The following is an 11,100-nucleotide window of genomic DNA, read 5'->3' on the forward strand; positions in this document are numbered from 1 at the left end:
GTGCTGCACCTTGGGAGAAGGAATCCACAGCATACATACAGGCCGGGAAGTTCCCCTCTTGAAAGCACAGAGGCAGAAAGGAATCTGTAGGTGTGGGCGCTGCACTTTAAAAAGGATGTGGCCAGCCTGGAGAGAGTTCAGAGAAGGGTGAGAGGGCAGCAGGACAGGCCCTATGAAGAGAGACTGAGGGACCTGAACCTGTTCAGCCTCAGCAAGATAGGCTGAGGGGGGGACCTGGTGACTGCCTACAAACTCATCAGAGGAGGTCATCAGCAAATAGGGAGAGTCCTATTCTCCCCAGCACCACCTGGGGTGACGAGGAACAATGGTAATAAGCTGATGGAGAATAGGTTTAGGTTAGAGATCAGAAGGCAATATTTTACAGTTAGGGTGGCCAGAATCTGGAACCAACTTCCTAGGGAAGTGGTCCTCGCCCCGATCTTAGGCAAATGCAAAAAGAGGTTAGATGATCACCTGTCTGGGGTCTTGTGAACCCAGCATTCATTCCTGCCTGTGGCAGGGGGTCAGGCTAGGTGACCTCCTGACCCTAGCTACTATAAAACTATAAAACCTAGCACAAAATGCTGCTTCTCATCTCCATGCTTCTGATTTGTTTCATATAGGCAAGAGAAAAAGATGACTCCTAAAATTATATATTCTCTGGTGACTACAATAATTAAAGGACTGTGGTAATGTTGGAAAAATAAGAAACTCAGTCCAACACATTGTTGCCATGTACCAAAACATAAGAATACATTTTGAGGGTACATATTTTGAAAGATTCTCATTGCATTATTTCTTCTACAACATTTTTCATAAGCCAAATAGAGTCACCATTTTACTCTTATTCCATGTCAATTAAGTTTACTCCAAAGCCCACCTGTGATCCATTATTTCAAGTACTGAATACCTGGCTGGTAGTTTGTAAATAAAACTTTGGCCATCTTCTGTCCATATGATCACTTTATCAGCCGATACAAAGTCACCACCAGCCCAGGTCTGTCCATTCTCACTGGGAACTGAACATAACAGGGAATAATCTCCAGCATCAAACACCTAGGAAGAAACAAATTTATACAAAAACTAAGTTTCCCATGAGTTCGCCATTATTTTTTTTTTTACATATCTGGATAGGGGTTCATTTAATATTCTAAATACCTCTGTTTCTAAGGTGCATTAAAGTAACTTAGCTTACAGCAGAATTTACTTAAGATATTTAGCACATGTATTTTCATAAGAAAGTCAAGAAAAGTATTATAAAAGTTATAATGTCTATGAAATGTAACAAGAAACATGATTACAAACTTTATAAATGAGGCATAGAACTATTTTGCATATTTCAGTGCCATACAAGGCAGCCATAATGACTATCCATCAAAGGATTTTTAGTTAATGTTCAAACCACAAAGCAGCATTGTCAATGCAGTGAGCCAATAAATTTCTAAAAAATTAAACACACAATGAATTGAGAATGCTAATTGATTTAAAAACAGACTTTTCCAAGCTTCATTTTTGTAAACACTTCACTGACAACTTAAAACAAACCAGCTTCTATTGAAAGAAGCCAACTTTCAATTAACTGGTTATCCTTACCCTCCAGTACTTTGAGCATACTACCAAAAGAGATCTCTGGGTAAATGCACAGAAGGAAATACTTTGGCAGTTCTGACAATAAATTGGTTTAGACTCCTCTTCAAATATTGGTTCTGTATCCTAAAAGAGAAACAAGTTACATTTAATGAAACATGTTGTATCTAGAATGGTCCCACTTATATCCAGAGTTCTCAAATAGCACTTTATAGACACACTGAGCAAAGCAAAGCGCTTCAGATGTACAAACTTCTGTTGGACTACTGTAGTAGCAACATTTCTATAAAGTTTCAAGGAAGGACAAAGTAAAAAAAAACTGGCAGGAAATGTCCAAGATTTCCAATTCATAAATATGCATTCACTATAAATGCTTTACTAAAACAAATACTTAAGTAAGGGGGGGGAGGGGTCTTAGCTAAAAGTTCAAACAGGACCAAGTTTACAGATTATGCCAAACCTGAAAAGGTAGCAAGTAAACAGGAAAACAGAATCAAACTATGAAACTATATGCATAGATTAAAGCAACGGGAGCCGTTGGCAACTATGCAAGATTCAAGCATGCAAAATCTTACACTAGGAAGAAAAATGGAGATACAAAATGTCAGAGATAAATCATTTTTATAGTTTAATTTTGTCACCCTGATATTGTCCTAGTACTACTTTTTATACAAGCAAACTTTAGAGTTAGCACAGAGAAGCAATAGCCTCCAGATTTGTAAAAATGTTCCTAGGAGTACATGTTTTTAGGCAGTCCATATTAAAGCTTGAGAACCACTGGTATAATCAGCTATAAAAATATCTTACCCAGATTTTTAAGATCACATAGATTACTTACAAGCCTAAGCCCTAGCTAGACATTTTTAAAACTATATTTTCTGACAACGATAAAAGTTCATTAGCTAAAATGTAAGAGAAAAAAGGGATAGATAAAAAAGTAAACCAATTAGGAACATTATTTCCTGACACAGCACTTCAGACAACCTGGGTTTGTAACACCTTAAATCACCAGAAGAATTTAGCGGTCTACAATTTCTTTGGGGCATCATTAATTTCAAATCACAAAAATCATATTATTTAGGATATTCTTGAATGCTTGGCAATCTGCAAATAAAAGACCCTGACTTGAAACAACAGAAGAGGTGCAGAGCAAGCACCTTGCAGGGAATCTTACAAAATGACATATCTGTGCATTTTCCTGACTCTAGGTAAATACCATAAAAGTCTCCTTGCTTTCATAAAAAACTGAATCTATTAAGTTAATTCAAGGAATAAAGGTTTAAAAAATGAAAAAGCAGAAGCAGGAATGGTGCAGCGGTGGGCATTTATTTGGGTGAGGGGGCCACTTAAGGAATTTTGGTGAGCTGTCATGGGCCAGGTCAGCATTGCCCCACCCCCTGCAACAGCTCACCAAAACTCCCTAAGTGGCCCTCCAGCCCAAATAATTGCCAACCTCTGGGTTAGGGGAACTTAATCTCTGTTACTCCCTTTTCTCTGCACCCCTCTTCCACTTTGCTCATTTACCGATTTTCTGAGACCTCTAAAATGGTGATGATGGTACAGTACAATGTCATTATAGCAAATTCTACTTACAAGAAGTTCCCCATTTCTAACATCACAAGAGCAGGAATTGATTTTTTTTTCATTATTATGATGCAGCAAATCAACTAGACCTATTACAGCAAACGTTCTCTATTAATGAACTTTTCCCCTAGTCCCACAGGGGTTCATCATAATGACTTTTACTGTATTTCCCTATCTAGAGAGTGTTGTTAGGATCAATATATTGAAGACTGAACACACAGATACGATAATGGGATAATGCATAAGTATCTAGGATAGGAAAAAAGCAAAGATTACATTAATCAGTACTTAACCATATAAGTGCAGTTTTCTACAGAGAAAATTTTACAAATGGAAATAAGTTACATTTAAATCTAAGTGGCTTTTTGGAGTTAAGACTCAACTTGATTTTAAATTGAATTTTGAATTTTAAGTTGTTTACAAAGTTGAATTTTGTTTTAAATTCAAGCTGCACTCTTTCAGGGATCCCACCATTTTTCTCTCAGATAAACAGTAGGAAAAATGATACCTTTGCACTGCACATTTTCAGAACAGCCCTTACCCCTTGTGGTGGGAATTTTTTTAATTTCCCTTAAATAAATTGTGAAAAAGTTTTCAATTAGCAATAATCATTCCTTGGATTAACCTCATTGACTATGACACAAACTCATCTCAATACCAACTGCATCCAGTGTACCTGATCATTCCAAACAATGATCTGGCCACTTTACTAAATGGAAAGAAAGAGAACTGGTTTCTCTCTGTTCCCTTTCCCTCATCTGAGGGGACACAAACTGGATACTGCCCTATATCTACCTGTGACACACAGGTCTCTTTTTGTGGCTTGCAGACAGTTCTCAGAATTGTTTGTTCCACTAAGCAAGTGAGCTGTTTTCAAAAGCAAATCACCTAACATTCACACAATATCCAGTAAACTAATTGACATCTATTTATTTCAAAACCAAATGCAGCTTTCAGCATTAAAGCAACTAAATCTGAACTAAATATGAAGGCTAACATAAAAGGAATCAGGTGTCCTTACTTCCATCAAGAATAAATGGCATAAATGTTCCTATTTTAATGGTTGCAATCCAGAGCAAAAAAGGTTTGGGGACAGTTAAAATGGCAGAAATCTACTAACAGTGGACTGCTTTTTAAGAGAAAGAGTCTATCCTTACTGATCGTTGCCAATTCAGGTGCTAGTAACACGGAAAGGGCAGGACTGCAATCTGTAACACAGATTTTCAGCTTTCTAACAGGTGCAACTTACACAAATTCTACCTTTTGCTCTGCATGCTATATTGAAGACTTTCATAACACACTTCCTTGATCTTCTCCCAAAGGACACAATTTCTTTAAAAAAAAACAAAAATCACATCTAAAGGAATCTGCAAAATTAGGAGTGGGGTAATGGAGCTAACTCTAAAGCAAAAGGGGTTTTATCAAGAAGTCATTATGAGAGAAGTGACTTCTGGATTCATTTCAAGGATCTGCAACCCATTTACTGCACAATCTTGAATAAACCTCTTAACCTCTCTGAGCATCAGACCTTCCAACAGCATGGGGGGTGGGGGCGGAGGGAAGAGGGATGGATTTGTTGGAAATCAGCTTTCTCTGCTTTTATTGTCATTTATATTACAAGCTCTTTGGCTAGGGACAGACATTCCACATAAACCAGTTTAAAGTGATCAGAAACTGATTTAAACCTGTAACAGAACAAAGGTTCAGTGCACAGAAAACAGTTTCAAAATGGCCAAAACTGGTTTAAGATAAATCTTGTTGACTGAAGTATCAGACTTAACTGATTTGTGTCAAACCAGTTTATGCAATGTCTGTCCCAGACTCCTTCTTGGTTTAAGTTAAACCAAAGGCCCCCCAACATCCCAGATGCTTTGCAGCCCTGGGCAGGGCTGGCCTGTGCTCTAGAAAACAGGGCCAGCCCCACCCCTCCGCTCCCTGGCCAGAGTTCCAGAGACTGCAAGAACAGCAAGGTCTACCTGGCTTCCCCCAGCCCTACCTCCACCCCTTGCTGCTCAAGCAGGGATCCCCTCTCCCTCCCACCTCCCAGAGCATGGATCCCAGCCCCAGAAAACCTAAGCATGTAGTATGCTAGCTAATGCTGAGAGGTGTTTGTGGGTGGGTCTCCAATTTCACTGGGACAGGCAGACAGAACAGTATCAATGCCCGCTTAGGACTTTTTGGAGCTAATCAACAAGTCAGTTGGTGATGTCCCACTAGTTCCTTCTTTGGAAAAAGCTGTTTAAGAAGATCTTAAACTAATGAGACACCTTTGTTTTGTTGATGGGATGATAAACGCTATGTTATCAGGCCCCTACTGACTCCCTCACCTGTCTGGTCTGCAAACAGTATGAAGAAGCAGGGAAAGGGAGATTGTAAAGCTCAGTATGATCAACAGATGTACACACTGCATGCCCCCCTTTGCCTCAGAGTGATAGCCTGGGGGCTGGCAACAATCCCGCACCTTGAGCAGCAAGTACGGAAAAGCCTAGGACAATGCAGGGAGAGTGGGGATCTACACCCCTCCCTAATCAGAGCATCCTGCCAGGGCCCGGCCACCATCCCCCGTCCCCCCAGCTCTGCACTATGAAAGGGAAGGGAGGGCTGCTTTGGTACCCACAAGCTTCTAACTTGAGCCACTGCAAGCGTGTGTCTGCATTTCTTCAGTCCACAGGGAATGTCTGTACAGTTGCAAACTGGTTCAACCTAGGCAGGTTAGACTAACCTGCAAAGATTGAATCAATTCCGGCTCAGGCTTTTTGAATGTCTGTTCCTAGCCTTTGAGACACGGAAATATCTATACATGCTAGGTGATGCTGTATGCACAGTATGGTATCAGTCAGTTCAGTCAGAGGTAGGCTGGTGAGTGGGCACTAGGACCCAGCTGGCTCTGCTGCTTTTCACCCTATCACCCACGTTGGGAATAGTGCCTACCACCAGCATGAGGAAGAGTGCCCGCCACTGATGCTTTTCCCTGCACCCACTGGAGAAAAGAGGTGGCAACAGGTACTTTCTGTCTGCTGGCAGCAAGCACTTTCCTCATGCTGGTGGCAGGGAAAAGCACCCACTGCTGGTATGGGGAAAAAGTGTCTGCAATTGGTGCTTTCCCCTGTGCTATGGGGAAAGTGACTGGTGCTGAGCCCCCATGTCCATGAACTGGATCAAAAGGCTTTGTCACAGATTGCTGACCCCTGGGTTAGAACACTTTCAGAAGCATACCCTGCCCATCCAGTCCCGTTCCAGTTATGAGCCAGTAAAGTCATCACTGGAGTATGCTCTGCTGCACTCAAGCTCCATGCCCAAATATTTGATGTGAATAGTTTTAAAACCAACAAATGTCACAAAGAACAAACTTAATATTAGATGCTTTCTAGACCAGCATTTCTCAACCCAAAAGTGAATCGCGATAGTATATAAAATGGTTGCGAACAAACTTTAAAAGTGGATCCTCTCCTTTAAAGGAGAAAAATATGAGAACCTATGGCTTTTCCCTTGCAGGCTGGCAGAGCTCCGGCCTGCCAGGGGCTGCTTAGGGCTCCCCATGCCCTACACGCCCTGCCCCACACACTGGGGAGCTGGAGCCTGGGGACAGGGGGCAGCAGATTAGGAGTGAGGGGCACTGGGTCAGGACTGGCCATTTGTGTTTATAAATGGGTCCTGGTACAAAAAAAGGTTGAGAGCCACTGCTCTAGACTACATTAAGTGAGACTTTTGAAAAGGGGGCATAAGTCATGGCCAGAGAAAAGTAACATCTGAGGGAATTTCACAGATGATTTGAGGACTAAGGGAGCTTTTACTGGTAAAGCAAATGAGATCAATCATTTCTGCTAGTTAACTGAAAGAACACACAAGAAGCGCTGACAAAAGGAAACCTCTCTATCAAAACATAACACAGACAAGGAAAACTTATGGGACTTAACAACATAGAGGCCATGAAAGAGACACCCTAGGTTAGATGGGATGGGGAAGTATTGTACATACTTCATGGAATGTTTTATATCCCATGAAGAAATCTGATTCAGAGACTCTTTTGCTTACTTGAATGTGACTAACTTCAGAAGTTACAATCCATACTTTCAGAATACCAGTCACTGAAACTGCCACAACAGTATCCTCTGGGGAAAAAGTACAATAAAATGAAAGAGTTTGTATAGTATTAACATTATACATTTGTAAAAAAAATATGCTAAAGTTAGGACAATATTAAAGTTTATTAATAGAGTCAGTGTATTTGTTCCAGATTCAGGTGATTATTTTAGAATTATCAAACCACAAGCACAGAAAACAATACAGTAATTTCACTTTAAAAAAAACAAAACATACATACGATCATTGCATACTTAGAAAGCATACTGGAAAGGAAAGAAGATCAAGAAGTGGTTCATTCTGTCCTAAGCCCTACATACACACCAAGTTCATAATGGCTATGTCAGACACTATCCTTAATGGCTCATGCAGATAACAAAAAATACATTATAAGAAGCTCCACAGCATCCCAATAAGCTTTTTCAACCCAGAGCACAGAATCCTGTCCAATTATCAACTACAATCTTTTAAACTGCACCACCACTCCTAGAAGCAATTATTGTGGATGAGAGCAGAAGTCAAATTATGGGAAAGGATGTAAGGCTAATGTCTAATGTAAGACTAAGCAGTAACTCACATTCTGCAGATAATCAGAATGAAAAAGCCTCAGTTTTACAAACTGCTAAGCCTGTACCTTTCACCAACATTGTATTTGCTCACTCCTTCTTGCTCAGAGGATAACAAAGCCCAGGATTTCTGTTTTAAAAAGAACTAGATCTTGATGTTCTAAACAAACTAGGGGGCAGCAGGAGGGAGGGAAGAAGCAGGCATTTTCCTTCCTCAGGAAAAAAAAAAAGTTACCTTGTGTTCTGTGGGACCTAATGATACTCATAGAGCTGATCCAGTCAGGAGAAATCTTTGACACTAAAGAATATAGGACCTCAAGGCTGGTAGCATCCACAACAAGAATTTCTGGATAATGCCCATGGCAAAGCAGCCTCCCTTCACGTTGAGTCCCAACTGTAAACTGATAGAACTGTGTTATTAAGAAGAGAACGCATAGTTAGATGCCACATAGGACATGAGCAAGTGCATTTTGTGTATATTTTCTTAAGTTAAATTCCTAATAAACTGATCACTTAGCAAAGACCAGCTAGATGGCTATACATTTTTATTTCTTTTGAAACTGTTTCCTCCTCTACCCTAGTATGAATTGTGGTACAACATCACATTTAAAAAAAAAAAAAGAAGTGACTGACAAAATAGTTTAACTGAATAATTTTTACAGTCCAACTGATCCCCATGAAGAACAGTGCTGCTTACCTGATAAAATAAAACATTATCTCAAAAGCCAAACTAACTGCATCTATTTCAAGCTCTAAGGTATTTAATGATGCAGAAATAAAATGCAAGGTATATATGTGTGCTATTCAGTAGTTTCTAAACTGGAATCATTGAACATATGAAGATAACAGCTTTTATATCAGTAATAGATATAAAATGAAGAGCGAAATGGTTGCTCTAACATACAAATACAATCTAAAAATCTCTCAAACATTTAAGCTCTTATGTAAATGAAGTACTAACCTGTATGCCAGTGTGTGTGCAGGCTAATTTAGTAAATTCTATGCATCTCCCATCATTCACATCCCAGAGACACATCTCCCTAAAATACAACAGGCAATTAACTCCAATTCTACCCAGACATGTCATTTCTCTTGACTTGCAAATTAAAACGTCATTTTGGTTGGTGGGAAAAAGGAAGTGTCATCCCAAATGTTTAGTTCGAATAAATTATCTTCCTTTAAAATTTCCCTCCCATTCTTAGGGACTTTTTTCAATCCATAATCATCCACAAGCCTGTTTCTTCAACAAACCTTGAACAGCTCCCACTGTGAGAAGCAGGAGCAGGTGGGGCGCTTTTCCCCGCTGCTGCAGTCCTTCCCAACCCAAGTTTTCCCCAGACAGGGATCATCCCGGTCTTGGGAAGGCATAAACAGCAAGGGAGGGAGAAGGGTGGGGTTCCAAACTAAATATCTGCTTCCACTCCCAGAACCCACCAGAATTACACATTAGTACACAGCCTAGGCTATAACTGAGAAAGTTGAGATGTAAAACAATTTCTGCTTTAATCCATTCTCAGTACTGAGGTCTGTGCTAAAGTAAATATATAAAAACAAGTTCTTCAAATTTTTTTTAAACAACTTGTTTCTGTGCTCAAAGAAACCGAAGGATGAATTATGCAAAATTCCCTCAAGAATAGACAGCTGCTCCTGTCGACAGGACCTTTGTAAAAACCTTTCAGGCAGATGAAAACTAACTGGAAGATAGCTCAAAGAGAGACGGTGACTGTTTCTTCTGAGTCTTGAGGGATTTTGGTGGGAACAAGAGATGGGAAAATATAAATCCTCATAGTCAAATCCTTAATGGTCAAAAAAAGTCACATGGGGAAGCTAGGACTCTTAGTGGAAATGGGGTAGGAAAGAAAAATATTGTGCTGTTATAACTAAGACAAACAACTAAACTTGATATTTTCTATGAACACTGACCAAAAATAGTAGGATACTTAAATGAATAGGGTCCCCTTTTTGATCCTGACAGACTTAAGTGGGTTGAAGCTGACACACTTGGGTGGGCTGAAGCTAGTGCCTCAAAGCCAGGTCCAATGTAGTGGGCCTTGGCAAGCCAGCCTAATGAGATTAAAGGGACAGAGGCTGAGCAGGCTGAGGCCCCAGAGATAACATCCATGTAACTTCCAAGAGACATGGAGCATGGTGCAGGGAAGGTTTGCAGCCACACAATTAGCCCATAAGGCTTGAGGTGTCCTGTGAGGTACTGTCTTGGAGAGGGCCCCAGCAAGGGGACTGAGGACCAGTGTGGCCTAGTGGGGTTCAGTGGGACCGAAGCGTCGCAAAGGCTTGTGGGCAGCCTCCCTATTTATTATTTCTACCAAGAAGGCATGGCAGGCGAGATAAGAAGGTGCCCTTAGGGCGGAGCTGGTACAGTCACAAAGCACCAGGGGACATCACAGCCACCCTTGGGATCCTGACCTGTTACATTAAGCTACTCTTTTATCTGTTACTTAAGTCAGAAGCCAAAAAATTGAACTCATTTTAACTATTTCTATATTACAGTATTTTTTCTTAATTTCTAGAAAATTTACCAACTTAAAATCTAGGACTAAAGTAGTTCAAATACAGAAAATGCATTTTACTAGTATATCACTTGATTTTGAGGTATACAATGTTTTTCTTTCCAGTTGCTATACCATGATTTCTTTTAAGTTGGTGCACTGCTTACATTACATGGCAAATTTTCTGCTTGCCGCCATGCAATTTAATCATATGACTAGAAATTCCTTTAATGCCAACAGGATTTGTGAGATTAAATCCTTCACATTTTGATGACAAATTATCCCTGTTAGCTAGTAATAAACTTGCTTTAACTTTATATCTGAAGTATCAGTTCCCATAATAGACAAGAAAAGCTTCAATAGTGAATGAATGTGAAATTAGTAGCAAATATGAATAAGATGATAAACTTAAAAAAATAAATGGAAAATACATATTTGTAAGCAGAAGATGAACCCCAAAACTCTACATTGGAACTTTATCCTGGTCCTATTGAACCCACTGAGAGTGTGTCACCATTGACAAGAAGAAGGAAGATGAGTAAAACATGAGCTTCCTCTTGATAACTCTGATTTAAAGTGGTCTCCCAAAAAAAAAAAAAAAAAAAAAAAAAAATCAATGAATAGATGCACTGGCTATACAATGAAAGTTAGATTTGGTTACATTGCAAGGAAAAAGCAGCAGCCACTGAAATAGGTAAAGGTGACTGCTGGCAAAAAAGTTCAAGAATCAAGTTCTCAGACTGGCTCAGAATAGTATAAAACAGGTTGGACAA

At 39.8% G+C, this 11,100-nt stretch overlaps 1 protein-coding gene across 3 annotated transcripts in view; it reads right to left on the reverse strand.

The window, feature by feature from the left end:
• WDR7 (WD repeat domain 7) overlaps window positions 1-11,100 on the reverse strand; it is a 400,912-nt gene that overhangs the window by 367,476 nt on the left and 22,336 nt on the right. For 2 of the 3 annotated variants that reach the window (XM_019518172.1, XM_019518169.1), the window contains exons 4-8: window positions 8,782-8,860; window positions 8,056-8,230; window positions 7,207-7,283; window positions 1,594-1,713; window positions 911-1,056 (exon numbers count right to left, since the gene is read on the reverse strand). In XM_019518172.1, the coding sequence (XP_019373717.1) occupies window positions 911-1,056; window positions 1,594-1,713; window positions 7,207-7,283; window positions 8,056-8,230; window positions 8,782-8,860 (597 nt within the window). The remainder of the gene's footprint in view (window positions 1-910; window positions 1,057-1,593; window positions 1,714-7,206; window positions 7,284-8,055; window positions 8,231-8,781; window positions 8,861-11,100) is intronic. The other variant, XM_019518171.1, reaches the window with a different exon arrangement.

Source organism: Gavialis gangeticus, unplaced genomic scaffold (assembly GCF_001723915.1).
Source record: "Gavialis gangeticus isolate Ggan-Ray unplaced genomic scaffold, GavGan_comp1, whole genome shotgun sequence".
NCBI classification, from domain to species: domain Eukaryota; kingdom Metazoa; phylum Chordata; order Crocodylia; family Gavialidae; genus Gavialis; species Gavialis gangeticus.